The sequence below is a fragment of the Myzus persicae genome, unplaced genomic scaffold (genome assembly GCF_001856785.1).
Source record: "Myzus persicae strain clone G006 unplaced genomic scaffold, MPER_G0061.0, whole genome shotgun sequence".
Classification (NCBI taxonomy): domain Eukaryota; kingdom Metazoa; phylum Arthropoda; class Insecta; order Hemiptera; family Aphididae; genus Myzus; species Myzus persicae.
Window position 1 is genome coordinate 101261 of NW_019103374.1, and position 21661 is coordinate 122921.

Here is a 21661-nt window from a genome sequence, read left to right on the forward strand (position 1 = left end):
TAGTGGTGGTGGAGTTTGTACGAGGGTTTTTTTTGGCTTTCACCATATTCTTCGTGACGGGCGAAGGGTCGAGGTGGAACGGATGGCTTAGGGGCGGGTTCGACGACCCGACTTTTACGAAAATTTGCTTGCGGCCCATCGACGAGTTGTCTGCGTATACGTTTTTGTCGAACGCTGACGTGGTGAGGCGGAGGTGGGGTGCGCGTGCGAGGTATATACGTACACGGTGATGTTTGCTCGTCATCAATCATTAGTGCGGATAACTGGGCGGGGTGCTCGCCGTCGCCGTTGTCGTCGTCAAATTACATTGACTCCTAATCCCTCTTTACCGCTACGCTGCTACCACCGCTATCGCTGCTTCGACTGCCGCCGACACCACTAATACCGCCGCTACCACTGTATACCGTAGCAGCGGTTCAGTATTCCGTATCTATAGTCTTCCAGGCACTTTCATTTGGCACGTCAATCATGCGCAAAACAAAAGTTCTCCGAACAAAGTCAACCCACCTCCGCCGCCGATCGACACCACCCCACCCCCTCGTCGTAACCCACCCGTCGAGTCGTTTGACTTGCGGTGTATATTATATTCCGACGCGTACGTGTACATTCAATTTCGATATTATAACCATCGAGGGATATTATTCGGGCGTGTACGATAAGCCAGTTTTGACACGTTGCGCGCGCACACACACACACAAACAAACCATCACACACGCACGCAGGCACACACCCCCACACATAGCCACATGTACTGATAACGGAGCAGAATGATAGTGTACACGGTTTATTAGTCATTTCGATGCTAGTTGTAATATATTATACAGGAGATAAGCAGCAAACCGTGTGGTTATCGCCTACTACTGAGTGTTTCTGTCCGCATCGTTAATATAACAGCTCATTTTTTTTTCTGTTAAAATATGCACATGTGTTTGCTCTCAAAACCGATGAAGTTGATATAGTCGTACAATTATTATTATTATAGAAAGCAAATTATTATATAGTATAACATCCGTCGTCGGCCCGTTCCGCCCCTGTATCGACGTTTGGGTATATCGTTATGTTGTTTGTGTTCGAAGTTTTCGCATGGGATGCACCTTATGTTTGTTAAACAACACATACACATGGTATCATAATAATTATCATAAATATTAATATGTAACTATTATTTGTCGTATTTCCTAATTACCATTCTAGTGCCGTTGATAATCCTACATGCGGTTCACTATTTAAGATTTATGGTGATTCTGCGTAACAATAAAACAAAACAAAAAAAGTTTTAATTGTACAAAGTATTGTGAAATTTACACCACAAAGACGTACTGATTTTCCATAAATTGATAATACGCTGACGTGGTATGTATAAGTTAATAATTCTTGAATTTCAAAAGGAAAAAAATTCTCAAAGGCTCAGAAACTTTTTCACAATCAAGAATTTTAAAACTTTTCTATAAAAATATAATATCATATAATATTTTAAATGCAAAATGCATTGGAACGTGTAACTATACGTGTATTTTGTTTGGTGTTCATGAGCAGATGTAATTTTAATATTTTATACCTGTACATGAGAATAATATTATGTAAGGTAGTTTACCTACTTGGATATTAAAATAGTGGTTTATTCGTTTTCAATTTAAAAAAAACTGTTCATTTTGAATGTCTGATTAAGTCCACATAAATTCTTATGGATTTTAGATAACGCTTTGAAAAGAATTCCGTCTACTTGTAATTATAATATTTTGGTAGTCATATATATTTTATGAGTTATCGCGTTGGTCTCAATTTGCCATATTTATTTTTTAGCCATTCAAGTATTATCTCTAATGTGCGTATAAAAATAAAATTGATAAGCAGAATAATAAAATAGTAACTGTTTGAGACAAAATGTATGTATCGACAAAATAATAATTGTTGAACTTGAATTTTCACCGATTTTTGATTAATTATGTTATAATTCCTACGTGATTATTATATTAGACGTCTAATAATTTTTTTAACTCATTATTTATAGAGTATTTTGAATATTATCAAAACCATTAAAAGTAATTTCATTAAAATATATTAATACGGTATACAATATATATTTTTCGATGATGCAGGAAACAGAGTGTAGCTCAGAACCACGCATACAACTTGGAATGTGATTATTTATCTATGTGTATCCTGTCCAGCTTTTTTAGAAAAAATAAAAAAAACACTTAACAGTTTATAGATTTGCTTGCTCGCTATACTGTCGATATTGTTGTATTCCATTTCCTGTGCTAGACGGGGCATATATTATTATATAAATGTAATATGAGTGTTGAAAACGATGACCCGCTCGTTGAATGCGCTCGTGAGTGTGTGCATGTGTGTGTGTTTGGGGGGGGGGGGTCGGGTTGGGAGGAAATGTTCGAGAGCTGTGAGCTCGCACGTGCACCCGGAAACGGGCAAATGAAAAACGCAAAGAAATTAGCGCGCTAAAACGCCACGCGGCCGTGGACGGCGTACGGCCGAGAGGATTATCACGCGCACGACGGCAAGTCGACCCACTCACCGCTCTATGCCTACCTAATAATAACAGTAAAATGATGATGATAATAATATGCTCTCAGCGTTTATCGCTGCACCAAAGGTCGTCCCTAAGAGGTATAACATACAACAACAACAATGCCCACCGTAGCACCGTTTCGTCGTCGTAGGTACAATATTATGTGCATAATATTATACAATGATGTGATTTGTGCAATATTATAAAGGAATAATCTGAATAATTATATATCGTATTTTAAAATAAGTTTTGTTTTCTAGTCCACTCCTCGACTCTAGTAGTAGGTATTATAGTGTTTAATTTTTTCGGTACACATTTTGATTTCTATACTTGCTGCGTTTTGTGTATGGGTATAGGTATTATACCCGACAGTTGTTCACAATGACGGAATTACGTCGGAAATGCCATCAATAGAAATAATTAATCAAAACATAATAATATATAGGTAGGTACGATGTGTACTGCAGAGTTGAGGTTTTTTTTTTAAAAACGTATAATCAATCGGTTTATCTATATTGCAGTATACATGAGCCGTCGCCGTACTTTGAATTTGTTTTCTGCGTACCATGCGAATTACGCTCATTGCTTTATTTTTATTATTATTATTATGCGAACGTGCGAGAAAAATAATTCACTGAGAGAAAATACACTTTATAGTTTATAGGTACTCTATTTTTTTATTGTTTTCATATTAGTGTTTATTTATGCGAACGTTTTGTCATGCTTTGTTTCTTACATATTATGTATTGACATTTTAATTATTACATAGGTAGGTACCTATTACTACAATGACGTTATTATAATATTTAGTTTTAACATAACACTTTATTTTTGGTTTTAGTTTTATACTTTTACCTCGAGTTTTGATAAAAAAAATAAAATAATTACCTAGTAAGCCCTGTGATTATGTCTTTGGTTTGTTCATGACGTTCTTTTTTATTTTAAAAAGAAAAGAAAATATTTTCTTTTCTTATATTTTCCTTTGCGACCGGTCACTTTTCAAATTTTAACCAGCTGTCACGAAATTATTAATATTTAATACTTGCCCTATTATTAACAATTCAACCATCGGAAAGTTTATTTTCTTTGTGCTTCGAATGAATAATACATCTATATTATGTGGCCTGGACACACATATCCACTTAGACAAATGTATTTTTCAAACAGACTAAATAACTGTTTAAATATTTATATTTGATAACAACACGAGATATGTATATTAATATATGCGAAGTCTTAAATAATAAAAGCTTTATTATACAACTTTTTTCTTTAAACTCGGTATTGCTATACTCATTGTTTGCGTCACTAGTATTATAGTACTCAAGTGCTTGTTGTAATTTTTTTATTGTGTTACCTACTTTAATAAATAATTAAATTAAAAACAGATAGGTATCTGGTACGTTTAATAAATTAATATAAAAGCAATTTTACTCAACATCGAAATTTAACTTATTAAAATCATTGTTGTAATGAATCCTTGAAAAAAACGGTATGAATGTAAATTTTTGTAATAGTTCTGTGTTCAGAAATAAGCGATAGCATTGTCGTTGGATTAATTTTTTTTTTCATTTTTCCATGTCTGTATCTATTTTCTATTGTACGCCATGATAATATTCTCTTACAAAAACGAAAAAGAGTACTTATTCATTCGTGAAATTGTTGGTTTAACATCTCTATTAGAGAAATTCCATAGCAATCGTATTTCTTTGTAATATAAATCAATAAATATTGAATGATTTATAATTGTAAAAATAATATCTCAAAAATATTGACAATCATTGCAGTACGCACGAATTAATTTTTTCAGATCTTAATATTATTTTTAACGAGTTGTACATAATAATAATATAAACCTTGAATACTCGTGTTGGTGATAACATGTATTATTACTGTAGGTAGTCATTATGAAACCATAAATCCTCAGGTCTTATTAATCACAAATAATAATGAAATAAAACGAGTAAATAAATATTAATATGAACGTTTCATAAATAACGGAGTTGAGTACCTATTTAATAATCGTTTCGATTGTGTGTGTTGACATTTTTATTTAAATAAATTATTAACCCGACAACAGTAGTGTAAAGTAATGTATTAATTTATGCATATCCATATTATTTTTTTTAATTGGAAAACAAATAAAAGGTTTATTGTAAATTTTACATCAGGAAAGTCGGGGAGGGTCGGATCTGGATTATCGCCCTATAATCTCAACAGCGGAGTGCAATAAACAACCTCCAGGAGCTATGGCGCAATAAAAAATGAAACATCCAAACAAACGACACCATTCAATGTATTTTTTATTTATTTTATTATCATCACACTTGTAGCCGTTATTTGAGTGTAATAATAATGTGTTTATTATTATTATATTACCTGTTTTACATCTGTCGTTGTTCGCCACTCTCTGATGTGCGCACGCTGTCAGACGTAAGATGTTCCATTTACCCATCATTATATTATTATAGTGTTGTTTTATCCGATGCTCATCACAGACTTATGCCATGTTTCTTCTCGGTAACAATACATTGTTCACAGTATTTTTTTTATAGCATTATGTAGCATGTGTATTATTACCTCCTATGGCAAATATAATAATTAACAATGATATTGTTTTTGTGGTTATTATTGTACATTAATACTGTCGAGCGCGGGTGGATGGGTGGAAAAATTAATCAAAAAAACATCGTATTGTACCTATATATATATATATATATAGTTTCCCCTTGGCAAATCGATCGGAAAAACAAGGGTCCTTTTTTTAAGGGTGGAGAACACTGGGCCGCAAAAATGGTGAATAATCTAGTGGGTAATTCACCGTGCGCGAGTGCGTATTATATTCCTGAAGGGCCTGTACGCAAAATCCCTCTTTTGTTCCGCCCGCGCGACTCTCGAGACGCGGCCAGACCGCGAGTAACAAAAGCGCACACGTCGTCGTCGTCGTCGTCGTCGTAGGGCTCGTTCGCATAAATAATAATAATCAACGCGTAAGTCCTTTACGCCGTCGATGGGTATTCACCCGCGAATATTATACAAACGACACACAACCCTCTTGGGCGAACGAAAAACAAAAGAGTCCTCGGGGCCCCAAAGACGTTTCCGTAGCCTGTCGGAAAGCAGCACAGGTACCTACGTCGTCCCGGTTATTTTATGGGCCTGTGAAAGTCAAAAGACTACCCCCCTCTCTCTCCGAGTATAGAGCGTTTTTGTTTTTTTTTAAAGTCACGTCGATATACGGCTGCGTTTGTCCACTCAGCGACTTGTACATCAAAATATTATTTTAATATCAAGCTGCCGCGGATTAACCGCCGATTTGTACACAATATAATGTGGGTGGCCAACGATGTGGGAGTCGCAATCCGCACAATATTGTGAAGAAAAATTTAAGATAATATGAAGAGAATGAAAAGGAGTACTAATTCCTATTAATTATTACTGTGGAGACCGGGTTTGTATTCATTTTCATATTCACACTGAGTAAGCACAAATATGAGGGTTCAAAATGTGGGCGTTTTAAATCAAGCTGATTTCGTTGACGAAATTTCATTTGGCATATTCATACGTATTATCCATGAAGGGTTATTATAAAGGAACATATTTCCTTAGGAGAGCATATCATATTATGTTTGTATGTTTCATACACTTTTAATAAAAAATAACCTTTTACTCTTTCCGTGGTATTCTTAGGATTTAAAATAATAACGGAAATCTTTTTGATAAACGTATTTATATTTTTTTGATGCAAAGTTTTATATTTTCAACACTGTATTTATAAGTTATAATAACTATGTTATTCAGAGAAAAGAAGAGATTTAGTTTAGTTACTACGGCACGGTTTGTGATGTATCTTTGATTAAACCCACTGATCTAAATATAATAAATAGTAAATACAACTAATAGCTAAAATTAAAAAATAAATTTTTATTTTGGTTCAAATTTTGAATGCATGTATTGCATATTTTGAATTTTTGTGTACATAAGAGCATTTTTGTCATTTTAACCATGCATATTTTACAACATATGTTTTAGTATCTTTTTAGGGCACATAATTGTTCCGATCTCTAGTTATTAGGAAAAATGTTAAGATGTGAGTCGTAGTTTGGTCACCCCGGCTATATAATATTTATATAATGTCAGGCGATGGCGCTTAACGGTTTATTTTCAATCATCCATAGTTGAACGTCTGAGTATTATACGTTATAATATTAAAATGATTCTGAATACACATCTTCACGTGGTTGTCGTGTTTTGTTATCATTTATCGTTATCATTTTGAATTTCTATAAGTCGCAGTCCGTCGAGTCACTGCAGACAAGTAGCTGCAGCCACGTCGCCGTAGTTAAAAATGCACAGACCGAGTGGCGTAAAAATTGAAAGTCAAAACTTCAAAGCGCCCGTTGGCGCTCGATTCGAGCCGTAAAATTGTTTACCTTTTCCACAATTTGACAGTACCGCTATAATTTATAACTCGCTCGATGATTCCGACACTGTTTATAATGGAGTTGAGTAAAAGTTTTTGACTCTCAACTTCTTTTACCGGCGGATGCAGTTAACCATCACTATTTCATATTATATATTCCATTGTACATTTTGCGAAACATCAGAATAAGCGTTTAAAGTTTATCAATTGTTGAATAATATACAGTCAGCACCAAGTTAAAATGTATTATATCATGCATATGTATACTAATTACTATTACAAAACAATAACCACATTCGTGCATTTTTACCCAAATAACTATATCTACTGACGTATGGATCAGACGATTGACACGATATAGATCTTTGCAATGGAAATATTGAATGACAGTATCTACGTAGGTATAAGAATATATTTACTATTCCTATTTGCTATTATGTTTTGTATAATTTAATAAGCTCATAAACGTTTGAAAAAAATCGTTAATATGCATAAAGTATATACCTAACAGCCGATTTAAATTCCCCAGAATTATAAACTAAATATAATTTTGTGTTAATAATGAATACGTATATTGTCTATACTCTATAATGATTGAAGTCATTTTTTTTTATGGAATTACAAGAATTACAAAGTTGGCTAGTAATCAATTCAGTGATATATAACCATTGGTTTAGTCACTTATAGTTTGTATGATAAGTCGATATTATTTACGAAATGGGTTCAGATCCAAAATCAACTTTATACCACATAGTGTAATTTATTATTTTTTTTTTATACAACATACCTTTCCTAATAGTGTATCATTTAAATACCTATACCTATTATAGAAGTGCATAATGGTGACATTATACTGATGATTGATTTTTTAAATATTTTATCAGATATACTACGAAATAGTAACGGTATATATAAAATATAAATAAATTAATATCAAATAACAAATACACATATTGTTATAAATTATTAATGTTGTTAAAATAAAACATTCAAAGAATTTATGCTCCACAAATATAGTTTTTATCATGGAAACGAGCCAATTTTAATGAAATTTAATTCCCGGAATCACAACCATTCCAATTTACACGCCAGTAGGTATTATAGATATGTATCATTGTTTTGTTTTTCGTTTGAAATTTAATCATCCAAAATAATATTTAGCTGTTAAACTCTCTACGCTGCAGTGTATACTTTTGATAGTAGTCACCTGCGTGTACACATTATGTTTTATATTAAAAATTATGAGAGATACTTTTTTGAGGTATTATTTTTTGCTGTAATTTGTAAGAAAATGAATTGCCTTGTCGTCGTCGCATCGTAACTATTAAAGGAACATGTCAAACATGATCGAGCATTATTCTATTCTGCATGATTTCGCTTGTTACTCTGGTGGGCATCATGTGCGTGGTTAAAGGGACTGTACGAGATGCCTCCGTTCCTATACCGACAGAAAAAGAAACGTACATGGTACATAATATGCATATAAAAATAAATATTAATAACAATATTATATATAATGAATCCCTATCCCGTTGCCCATGTTTGGATGTCCACGGTTGCACGGCGTGTCCCCGTCGTGTATCATTTCCTGCGAGATTTCTTAAATTAGACGCCGGAGGCAATAAAATTAAATGACCGCGGGCGAGACGTGCGGAGGAGAAAATGTATGGTACTACGAGTGACAGAATGAGTGAGAGAGAGTGTACGTCAGAGAGAGGGAAAGATAGTGAGAGTGAGAGTAGGAGAGAGACTGATACAGCGAGTGAGTAAAGGGACTCGAAGCGAAAACGAATATAAATACGTTGTTTCGGTGTTGCATACTCGTGTAAAGAAAAAAAAATGTATGGAAAAAAGAAAACAAGAAAGTCGGGAAAAAAAATTACCGACGAGAAAACGGGAAACAACACGTCGCAGATCTATTTATAAAGGTCATTTGGCGGTAGTGAGAGAGAGGGGGGGGGGTCATAATATGTGTTGAGCGTGTGCGTCGAGTGTGTTCGGCGAGGAGTGACGGGACGAGCGGGCGGTGACGATCGAGGAGAGCGCGGCGGAGTAGCTATAAACCTATTTTACTTTGATAAATAATAATTCGCGACCACGCTAGCCGCTGGGTGAACTCGCTTTTAATATAATCTCCATAAGTACGTGTCATGATAATTATGGAATGACTCACGATCAGGGGAATTCCAGATACATGGTTAGGGTGAGGGGGGGGCTAAGTCATATTTTTTAGAAAACTTTGTTTTTAACAGAATAACATTTTTTAGAAATACGAGCTTGGGAGGAAGACGCAGCCCCTAGGGCCTCACTTGGTGCCACCCCTGCTCCTAGGTCGAGTTCTATGCTCTATGAGCTTTGATTGGTCCTGAAAAGGAGGGTTTACTAGTTTTTAGTCATCTACGCGCCCTCTCCCGACTACAAAAATTGTCCGGTACACGAGTATATTAATTCGACGACAATCTCTTCGAAAATGCATCCCGCTCGACTATTATTTATAATTCGACGATTGCACCTTTATTTACCTATTATATTATTAAAACTATCGATTTAATCAAAATCTATCTAGACACGGTGACCCATTTGTCGATTGCTCTTTCCATTACATGCTGCAGTATACCTATGGAATTTAATATTCCCACACACTCCCGCGCGCACGTACCCTGACACGTACTGTCATTCGAATTTCGAGGAACGCAAAAATAACAATGACTGAAGCAAAAAGAGGACGACAACATCTCGAACAAGGCAACACACGCGTTGTGTTGACCTTTAAAATTTGTATAATAAATGTTATCCGTTTAACAGGCCGAATGGGCTTCTTGAAATGTTTTCCGACACTATTCAGACAATACGTGTCGGCGTCTCTTATTCGTATTTACAACACTCTGCAGGTCTCAAGTCCCAAAGGTGCTTACACGCGTGCCGTTTGTGCGTGGACGCCATTCAATCCGTCCGACCAGAAACAGAGATCGTCGGTCGACTTTCCCCCCACAGACCACGAGTGCGTCGGACTTGTTGTTATACTTATACGATAACAAAGCAATATAAATATTTTATATATAATACAGCCAAATGGGCATAACGATGTTATTATCATCGCACGACAATCATGGCCCCCATCCGAAGGAATTTCAATTTTATTGTTTCGCTCTATTCATTTGTAAATTATTTATATCCTCCTGTAGGTCGAAAGTTTAAAAGTACAAATTTGTATTTCTTTTCCTATTTTTGTTTTTGGCAAATATAATAATAAACTCAAATCGGATACCCATAACATGATTTATCACTCTTACTCGGATAACTCTGAAAATTGTATAAGAAAATATAAAATATAAATAAAACAAAATGCGCTCGAGTACGGAATGTGGAACAAACTTGGTCGTCCCGGCAGTCTTACATAACAATATTTGGTTTGATACGTGGAATTCGACCATCTTAAAAATACCCAATACACCATTTCAGTTTACAAATGTCAAACTTTTCATGTATTTTATTTTACGAAAGTTTTTTTTTGTGAATTAATTATGTACCAAAAATGATATATTTTTTTCTTACTATTCAGAAATGGTATAAAGTATAGCTAATAATTCGGTTCAAAAAATATTAATCAATACTCAGCTTGAAATATAAGTTAGCATTAATTATAGAACGAAAATATTTTTAATGTTGTAACCATCATCAAAGGTTATAATATTATCATCACATTGTCTTGAGTTTCAACATAGTATTATTATTATTTTCCATGGAATTAACTGGGATTTAAATTGTGAGCTATAATAACGATGCGAACTAAATTATATTCCCCTGGGTTCATCTGCAATCGGGGTAAAATGGAAAGGGGTGAAAAACATGTGCGTACGGATAATGAACACAGTTTGTTTTGATCAACCTATCAGTTTTGTTTTTTTTAAGCATAGCCCGTCATTATTATTTATTTTATGAAAAAAAGTTCAAAACATAGAACATGTATATTTTTAATCTGACAGAATACATGTTTTTCCACGTAAATATAGATAGTTTTTAATTAACAAAATCAATCGTCTTCGTTATAACAGTAGGTAGTACGGTGCCTATAGTTATATTTTGATAAATGGAGAAATTATACGTTTCATAAAATATGACGTACACATATACTAATACATAATGAAGCCTATTATACGTTACATATTTTTATTTCAAATTCGAACAGTGCCTGTAATGAAAAATTATTGTCGTATTCAAATTTATCGTTTTAAAAACAAAATAAATAACTGCACAGTGTATAAAAATCAATTGAAACCAGTCTTTCGACTATATAATTTGTACTTATTGTACTTATGAATATTATTAAACAATGAAAAGATTTCCCGAGTGACTCGAATTTAAAAAAAAAATAATTACATAACCGTGATCCACGCTATTTTTAAATGTCAAAAGTTTTCAAATGAGGCGTGCTAGATATCGCGGACTTCTTGTGGCCAATCTTTTTTACTTTTACACGTTACCCAAACTGACACGGCAATGACGGGATTTTATAATTTTTTATTCAATTAAACCTAACGAATGGTGTCTGTCAGCGGATTTAAAAGTTTTGAGAATAGGTAGGTGAAACTCAATTTGTGCCAAGCCAATACGATTAGAGTATTTTGATCCGAACCACCTGCTCCGTCAGTGGAGTAAACGACGTGGCTGCAGCAATCGCAGTCGGTGATGAGAGAATCGAAATCGTATAATAATATTTATGTCATACCTGTAAGATTAATATTATATTGTGCAGACACCTTCCCTTATTTTAGTGATGTAAACGCGTTTGCGAGAAACATCATATTGTTATCAAAAAGCGTAACTGTTATTCACATCGGCGAGTGTTGTACAACGATCGTCATCGGGGTCTACATATATATATAACGGTTTTATGGTCACATCGTTTGGAGGTTCGTCGTCCACTGGTGCAGACGACATGGTCATTGAACCGTCGCGCGGATTTAAACTGTTCGTCGGGGGGTTGCGTTCGTTTCGCCGATCAAACAAAAACGCGTTGGTCGACCGCCGACTCCCCCCCTGAATGCACGCCCTAATTGTCGTAGGGGGCACAACCGGAGGCCGAATTACGTCCGAAGAATGCCGTTGTCGCGTGACAAGTTGATTGCACCCTAAACGTGTCGCATACTCGACCGCGTTTTGCCCGTCTGACGATGAAGAAAAAACACGGATTTACCGCTTTTTCTGGTTGGACCGGGTGTGGGCGCGGGGCGGAGCGGAAACGTCGTGGTGGAGGAACCACGACAACGACGGTATGTGACGTGGTATGTGGTTTTTACCACGCGGACTGAAATTCCAGTCGTTTGGAAAACGCGGACTTTCCGAACACGGACCGATGGGGGAAAAAATCGCGTTCCTGCTCCATATATAATATCGATTAGAGTTAGTAGTGCGTCAACGGTGGAAGAGATCTTTGCAGTGGAACTACCTACTGCAATTGTCGTAACTTCACGCGAATATTCCTAGCGTTCTCGGCGTATCAATAATTGGCTTAATAATTTAAGAAAACCGACCGAAAGAAACGACGACGGACATTGCGCCCCCCCCCCCCCTACCCCCGTTTCTTGTGAACACGTGAGCTCGTAGAATTACACGCAGCAGCAGTAACGACGTCGATGTGCAATATGTACGCACAGTCACGTATTGTGTTGTTGTTGTTCCCGTCTAAAGTTAATACCGAAAGTGAAAAGGAAAACGTCAGAAAACCGCGTGCCCGGAATCAACCGAATCAATTTATGTGAGACTACTGAGACTATATTATTATGACTATACTACTCAGTTCTCGAGCCACAAATTTCCAAAACGTATTATATTGTACAAATAATGTTCGAAACGAATATACCTAGCTGGTTACAGCGACAGCGATTAATCCGAATAGATACGCGTTTTCATGACACTCCGGTTTGTTTGTAAATAATTACTCGAATTCAACGCGTATAGAAACCCTTGTGCGTTTCGATATTTACATATTATTATTATTATTTGAGAAATAAAACGTCATGACGTCGTGTATGACAAGACTGCTGCAAATACTGGCGAAATTGTTTTTTTCTCGCTGTGCGGAATATGTGTACCTATTTATGTGTTTTTCTTTTTATGTTTTCCAATTTTAGAATTTCCCAAATGTCTCACTGCAAACCTCGGTGTTCCGTGAAAAACTAAACGGAAATTCCACCTCGACCTCCTCGTATTTAAAACGAACGTCTGTCCGTTCAGTGCACCTTAGGTATTACGACTTTTACCTAACCTATTTGGATGCCGCCAAATAATAATAATAAATGTGGCGGTTTGACGGAGAGAGGAATATTATTGACGTAAAAGTAGCAGCGGGTTGCTATAGTGCGTCAAAGGAATGGGAATAATAAAATATATATTTTTTGTAGCAGTCGTATTTTTCCCCAACGGTGTATAAATATATATACACTTTGAATTCTTTAAGATTTTTTCATATATTGAAATACGACGCGCCTCTGGAGCGCACGTAAATATCCCAGCCGTGAAAATCGCGATCCGACAATATATTATATATGCGAATAAATTGCTGTATATATTATTATATGTGCCAGCCACACACACTCTCGCGCGTGCAGACATATACAAGGATGCATGGCATCGGTTACGGCGGCGGCGAAGGAAATATTATTAGGTCCTGCAGGACTTGTATTTATTCGTCATTATTTCATTTTTATCGTCGTGAAAACGAGGAGGAAAACTCGCGACTATGGTGAGGTGGTGACGATAAAAATTGGGCGCACACAAATAAATAAATAAATAAGCGAACAAACAAATAATAAAGTCCCCGTGCGTCCTCCCCTGGAAAAGCGGAAAAAAAATGAAAAAAAATAAATACCTCGAGTGTGCCTCATCCGCCGGTCCGCTGTAAGTCCTCGGGGGATCTCGCGTATGCAATAAAATCAAAAGCAATAAAACTTTACTATTGGGACATCATTTTTTTTTTTTTTTTACTTTGACCACGTTTACAGTTATCAGACTCTAAATCTGATGGTTTTAACCCTGTCCCTGCCTCATGTGTTCCGAGGCCCTCTCATTCCGTCGTCGTGATGACGCAGGCACGTAGGTCGTAGACAGTCCCCTCTGTGGTCGTACGGTATATTGTTACTGTTATCGTGTACTTAATAATATCATAATATAGTTTTGGTGGCGCGCACTTTGGTATTTTATAACATATGCAACGCATCATACGCTGCAGGCTCTCTATAAAAACGTAATATTGTTTTATTTTATTGTTATGGTTTTTTTATTCTTCGGTCGCGAAATTAGCTATCCGTTTGACAGTTACTGGCAAAAATGTATTTGTACATATTATCATGCATACATGGTCCTCGTATAATAATATTATAGCTTTAAACGTCAATGTCTAGTTTATAGTACATGGGAAAAATTTGCGTCAGCTTTTGGTTCACTTGATATATAGTAAACATCATAATAAATAATGATAATAATGTTACAATCGAGTCTAGTACGTTTTTTTCTTGACTAGTTTTACAACAATTGTTTTTTTGTTTTCTCAACAGGACGCCTTGAAAAGTGCTTGAGCGTAACACCTTCGTCGTCAACTTCGTCATCGCCTCCTCATTCTTCTTCGTCTTGTTCGCCGCCGCTCAGCCGTCGAAGGCTATGGTGTTCGAAAACTAAACGTTTGTCGTCGTGCTTTATTCTAAATCTTTGTAGTCGGCGTCGTCGTCATCGTTTTAAAAATCTGCGAATCTCGCGGCTCATCGATCTCGGCTAAATATCTAATTCTCAGCTAGTGTCCGATTCGTGTACTACAGAGTATCGTGGTTTTAGAGAGTTTCGTGTCCGTTTAGCTCTCGCGAGACAGTCGTCAAAGTCGTGTCCGTCCGACCGTCCAACGCCGCGACTCCGATTCTCAGTACACCCCGACGTCGCGCTCATGCGACCCGATTGGCCAGCGTCCCGGAACCCGGTCGAGATGTTACACACGCTGAACGCGTTGGCCGCCAAACTGTCTCCCACGCAGGTCCAGAACGTCGACGGCAACGCCAACAGGATCGCCGCCGCCGCCGCCGCAGCCGCCACAGCTCTGACCACTTTGAACGGCAACAGGTACTATTTTATTATGATATATTATTATGTCACTCAGATCGTACACGGAGTTCACTCATTTTAGTCTTTGTTTTTTTAGTTTATCTTTTTTTGGCTTTTGGATCGAATTTTTTATTCACCCTCCACTGCAGACGAGTGTAGTCAGTGTAGACGTGGAATCTTATTTTGAAGGTTATATTTTTTATTTCGGTCTCCGGCCCTGGTGGTTTTTGTAACGCCTACTGTTCGGTTTTTATATTATAATATGCACCCAAATGAAAATACCGTGGTCTAATAAGATTATAATAATAACTAATAACTAATAAGTAAATAATTATCGTCAGTCGACCATTCCGGGCCGCCGCCGTTCTTGAAATAATGATATTATATAAAATTGTCCATGTACAACCTTATAGTCACTTTATTTTCTTTTTGTGTACAATTAAGTTTTTTCATTTATTATTAACAATAATACCTCGATGGTGTTTTATCTTAAATCGTCGTGAGTTATTTTTTTTCTATCTTTATTATAATGTAATGCAGTTTTTACTTTTTTACCGATTCCGTGAAATAAAGTGTTTTTCTTTAAAAAAAACATTTCTAATAAACTAAAGAGTCTATATCTATATCTATTGCGAGATATAGATAGCGCAATGGACAAAAGTGTTTGTTCAAATATTTTATAATTTTACTGAAACGCGTTATAATAAATTTCACGGGGTTACACACCTCATTGTACTCTAAAGCTTTGTTTTAAGTAGTAAACTATAATTATTACATCGAAACGGAACGATCGCGAGGGAAGGTAGAATTTATGGGCTGCCGAGTAATTTCTAAACAGGCAGCCATCGGTTAAGTAAGAGAGAGGGAAACCTAGTATAATGATATTTACATAATAGGTGTTTAAGAGGAAACAATATTTTATCAGCGAATACGAAACTTTATACTACCTAAACAATTAGTTAATAACTAACCTACGTTATAGTGAGCTTCAGTGCAATCAGATTACTCGAATTTAAATTTTGACAATAATTGTATAAATTATATGAAATTAAATTAGTATATCAACAATTTAAAAACCGTTTATACCATTTCTATACTATAATACATAAAAAACTAAGTGGATGTAAAACTTTTGACGGTTCTCTGGGGACTAAAAAAAGGGCAATATTTAAAATTGTATTTTATATTTTTACTCTGAGGCATAGTACATAGCGTTGTTTATTGATATATTATAGTACCGGTCTTCAAGAGAGACTAATGCATTTTCTAAAATTCCTCGTACACCCCCCGGATACTTGGTATTCGTGACGACGACGACGACGACCCCCACCACCACCACCACGACACGACGAATAGTAGATGTCCGACCATTTTTGGACGTGGGTTATTTGTGGTCGGCGAGGAGGGACGGTAGAGAGAGGTTGTGAAAGGGTAGCCGAAAGGAAACGAAGAATATGGAAGTAGGGAGAAGGGTCAGGTTGTGGGACGGCTAAACAAGTGTGTGTGTGTGTGTGTGTGTGTGTGTGTGTGTGTGTGTGTGTGTGTGTGTGTGTGTGTGTGTACACGTGTGTGTGAGTGTGTGTGTGTCTGTGTCTGTGCGTGTCTGTGTCTGTGTCTGTGTGTGTATGTGTATGCTTTTCGAAAATTCAGACGCAGAATATGAATATATCATGAGTTTGACCAATGGTTGGCAGGAAATAAGGACGACGCAAATGAAAGCATTGAAAGCCACCTTTAGACCACTGGCGACCTCAATACAATACATATATATATATATATATATATTATATATTATGTATGCATAAACGTCCCAGCTTATTATTATTTAGAAGAATAACTGAGTAGGTTAGTTATAGGACAGCACTCCGCCGCTACACTATCATAATACGATAGCATGGCCTTCCCTCGCTGCAGTTATTAGTTTTTATAGATCAATATTCCTCCCCGCCGTCGTCATGGTCGTCGCCGTCGTCGAGGATATTTATTTATGTTTTATTAAACGGTAACGAGGTATTCGCGTGACACACCGACGACCCCTATTCGGCCTTTGATGGCCACGTCCTAGAACCCACATACAATAAAGAGGCACACCGTCGGTTGTCGCTCGCCCGTGGAGACTATGAGAAATTATGTACACTGTAACGGCATCGCGAACCGCATTAAAATATTTAGATTGTCCGCGCCCGAAGACGCGGGCTGAACACGTAAAACGGTTGATTAAGCCCTCTGTGCGACGGGTCGCGTAGGTACCGAATAAATCGTACGCAACGGTCCACTCCACTATGCGCACACGATACGGGGTTGGTTCCTACGAAATTTCGACGAATTTACTTCTAATTGGCTCCTCCCGTTCATCAATTATTAGGCGCCCTAAGAGACTAATTCAAATTATTCCCCTTGTGAACGAGCGCGGGCGCGAGCCACTGATGGAGTTTGTGGTTTGCGTTTGTGTTCCTTGCGAGGATTTATGTGGTGCGCACTCGTGAACGGTCTTACGTTTCCACTCACTTGCCTTATTACTCCCTCCCTCCACGGTTCACACCCTGCCACAACGCCGCATGGTTGGTCGCGGGATGCACATTACCCGCACGGTGCTTCGTGTCCGTCCGTTTGTTTGTTTTAATTTTTAAACGCACCCGACGTGTAAGCATTAATGTGGCGGACCGTATTCCAAAGATGCACGAGAAGTAAGACAGTAGTGAGGAACAAAATCACCCACAGGCCATAGGCAGGATGTGTACGTGTATTACTTCGACTTGAGCAAAAAACCGAGTTCAAAATAGCACATTGATCAAAACAGTTTTCGCGTCACTAATCGGATTTATTACCAATTATATTTTTTCTGTGCAGCAGTTATTATTATTTTTTAATTACACTAATTGGTTTATTTTGGCTGTTCCACTTTTGTTTTTTTTTTCATAATATACTCCTAGTATTAAATGAAGTAATAAAGTTTTTTCGTTAGTTTATTTTCGAGTTGTCTAGAATTTTTCACAGCAATCGAAGGACTTTTATCTTATCTATATTAACACATTTACACTCTTCATGCATTTTATGCCCAAACGAAAAATGTAAATGATTTAATGTCAATAAGTATTTTTAAATTATAACCGTTTAATTAAGACGTATTTTTAAGTGTACACGATAATTGTTTCTTTGCTTGTATACCGTTCAGTTCAATCGGACAGGATGCAGTCTGATAATATGTGGTTTCAGCACTTTGAATCAGTCAGGTTAATTTGTTTTGACTTTCGTTTTTCTCCTTTACCAATAACTGCCTGCATTTTATTATGGCCCCGTCAATTCAAACATTTTACCGGGGATTTCGCTGTCAACTCAATTACTCTCCTGTCGTCGTAACAGTCGTGGATGAATACCGAATCCAAAGGATTCGTTGGTACGTTTACACACGGAATGAAAAGGTTTCACGGGGATTTCACGAAAACCTAAAACCGATCGTTTTCAATCCGATGAATACGAGACGTTGCAGTGGTGTAGCGGAGTGATTGTGGGCCGTGCAAAATAAAATATACTGGCGGAACCATTGAATACAAATGAATTTACTACCGGTATACCTTTAGATTAGTAAATATTGGATTCCCTTGTCAAAGGAAATGAGAGAAAAAAAAAGTACCTTAACAACTGTTTATATTGTTCGTCCTTTTAAAAAGCGATAGGGTATACGCCAAAAATCTTGAACATCGATTTTCGACGATGTTGTCGTTTATTCGTACGGGACACGATGCACGCGTCACACGAATATCTTGGGCTAAAAGTATAATGATAATAATAATATCATATCATATGAATTATTTTAAACCTACCACGTCCCCTATCACACTATACGGTCAATAATTATCATCAACATTATCTTTGAACATTTCACTAACAATGACACGCGGGAGGACCTTTCTCCACGCTATATTTCCGACCGGAAACGTTTGAAATATAATTCACTCATTGGACATGGACAACACTGATGTTATTTTACCGCCACAGTCGGTTACCTTCGTGCACAGTGTGTGTGTGTGTGTGTGTGTGTGTGTGTGTGTGTGTGTGTGTGTGTGTGTGTGTGTGTGTGTGTGTGTGTGTGTGTGTACACCCAATGCCCCTTTTGCAAATAAAACCAGCCAAAAGTTTAATATTCTGAGTAAAACCAACCTTTGTTTAACAGTACGTATATACGCGTTCGCACCTCTTTGATTACACACAGCTCAAATTTAATGTAAATACGCTTGTTATTATATGTGCAAACACACTGAAAGAGAACTCGATTATGTACGTTTCGCGTGCATTTGTTTTCGGAAAGTTCGTAAGATAATTTCGAGATTAGACGCGACTGTATAATATACTTTGTAAACACATTCCGCTGGCACGATTATTAATACTGCACAATATTTGTCGATTTCGAAATCAGAGTTTGTTCAGATCGATTAAACAATAGGTATAGGTGGCTGCAGGTATTGGATTTAATTTATAATAATTACCCATTATGATTAGGTATTGTGATTATTATTAAATTTAATTAATTTTGTTTATCGTGATTCTTTACTGTTGTAAAACTAGTACAACAGTTACAGCTAAAACTTAACTACCGACTGGTTAAATGATTATTTCAACATCGCGATATCTCATTAGACACGAATAAATGCAAAAGTGATAATTCATTATTTTAGCGGTAGGTATAATACAATATCATATCAGTTCAAATATAATATGTAATTAAATAATTGATTAAACACGGAATCTCTATTAAGTTCAGAGTTATTTGGGTCATAAGACAGTATGACACCTTTTTAATCAGATTATTATTGTTTTCACTAAATAGGTACAGCGTTCCTCAGTCGTGACTTCATAGTTCATAAAGTATAGCATTAAAATCATGTCATATAAAGGTCTGTTGCGTGTGTTGCATCATAATGCATCAATTGATATCAGATTAATATCACGCAATTAGATTGTAAGAACAACATCACGCGTGTTGCTTGCAAGCATGTGCATAAATGAATATACACCCCATACGCGTCATAGATATTGTAATTAAACTCATTAAGAGGGTAACGATTTAAAAACCCCTGAAGGAATATTTCTCCCCCGTTTCAAACACTATGTCGGCGGTTAAGAGCAGTATAATAAATAGTAATAACACATATTATGTTGTTGTTAATCTTTGGACGACGACGACAGTGGGATATTAAAAAAAACACACACGCGCACGCACGTAATATCGTGTTATGCGTAATAACATGAATTTGCATATTATAATATTATACCCGAAACGGTCCCCTTCTCAATTCTGAAGTCACTAAAACGTATACCGCCGCAGAATATGGCAGACAGGATGAGAGCCTTTGGCGAGACGAGAGCTGTATCAACCGCACAACTTATATTATTATATGATATGATGATTGTGGGGTAAAAGTACGAAATGAATTATTCTTCAGTAGCTTATTTTTGCTGTCGTTTCGAAGTCTTATACAGAACGGCGCTAACGAGACGGGACGCACACACTGTGCTTAATGAAAATCTCTTCCACCCTTCATCGCCCTCGGATCACAGCTGCGCATCCGTCTCTCGATTTCTTATCTGTCCGTGTCCCTCTCTGTATAGACGGCAAGTCTCCCGGGGACTCCGACGAAAATTCTTGTGTGTGGTGCGGACTCTTCTGGTGCGTACATCGAAACCCTCCACAACAACTGGCGGTCTTAGAGCACAAAGCATCTGATGAAGACTACTGATTTTTATTTTCAATCTCCTTTGTCGTTCGTCATTCGCTCAGATTCTTCAAATGAAGTCGTCATCATCGGTATGGTGATGTTTGATTTCTTAGCGAGTCTATTTTTTTCCTAGAATAAAACATTTAAATAATCAACTAAATTTGATTTGCATGTACCTACTTTATTTGCCTACTAAAAAACGTGTAAGCGTATATGTAGAGAATAAGGTTAGGTAGATAGGTGAGTTGTTGTTAAAGCATTCAAATTAAATTCTTATACTATTAATCTTGCAGCACGTAATTCGTTTAAAAACAAAAAAGTGTACGCCGGTGCCTTAAGTTATTTCTCTCTAATTAATTCCACTTTGTGTTCCCATTTTGACAGGGTCTTTTTTTTGTGGTTTTTACATTTGAGTTTCGAAATTGTTGACTGATAAACATGATTAAATATTCCTATTTTTGGTTTTAATTCGTGTATTTACTTTTTGCAAGCTCTTTTGATACAAAATTAGTTTTTTTTTCTAAGAAACCCCGGACTTTTGAAGCTATTGAAACATTTATGACGAATATGACGCTTTGTCCTATGCGTCGTTTTCCATTGCATTTGAATATTATGATCCTTTTTCCATTAAGTATCCCTCGCCGTTGCAACGCACACATCGAGAAACTCCCACGTATTCTGTAAACATAATTAAATTAGTGATTAATAATGCTTTATATACAACGAAACCCGTACGGGCTGGGTAAGTTTTAGCAGAAAGCCCGAGTGCTGCGACAGCGACGACGACGACGACGACGACGACGGGTTATGACGGACATCGTCGAGCGGCAATCCCTTTTATTCGATTTTCTTTATGGCGTTTATGTCCCTGAATCGTTCAAAAGCATTCCGAGCCACTTC

At 36.7% G+C, this 21661-nt stretch overlaps 1 protein-coding gene across 16 annotated transcripts in view; it reads left to right on the forward strand.

Moving 5' to 3' along the window:
• Positions 1–21661, forward strand: part of LOC111034385 (CUGBP Elav-like family member 1) — a 178397-nt gene that overhangs the window by 4505 nt on the left and 152231 nt on the right. For all 16 annotated transcript variants that reach the window (XM_022315575.1, XM_022315582.1, XM_022315587.1 and 13 more), the window contains exon 2: positions 14510–15062. In XM_022315575.1, the coding sequence (XP_022171267.1) occupies positions 14890–15062 (173 nt within the window). In that variant the 5' untranslated portion in view covers positions 14510–14889. The remainder of the gene's footprint in view (positions 1–14509; positions 15063–21661) is intronic.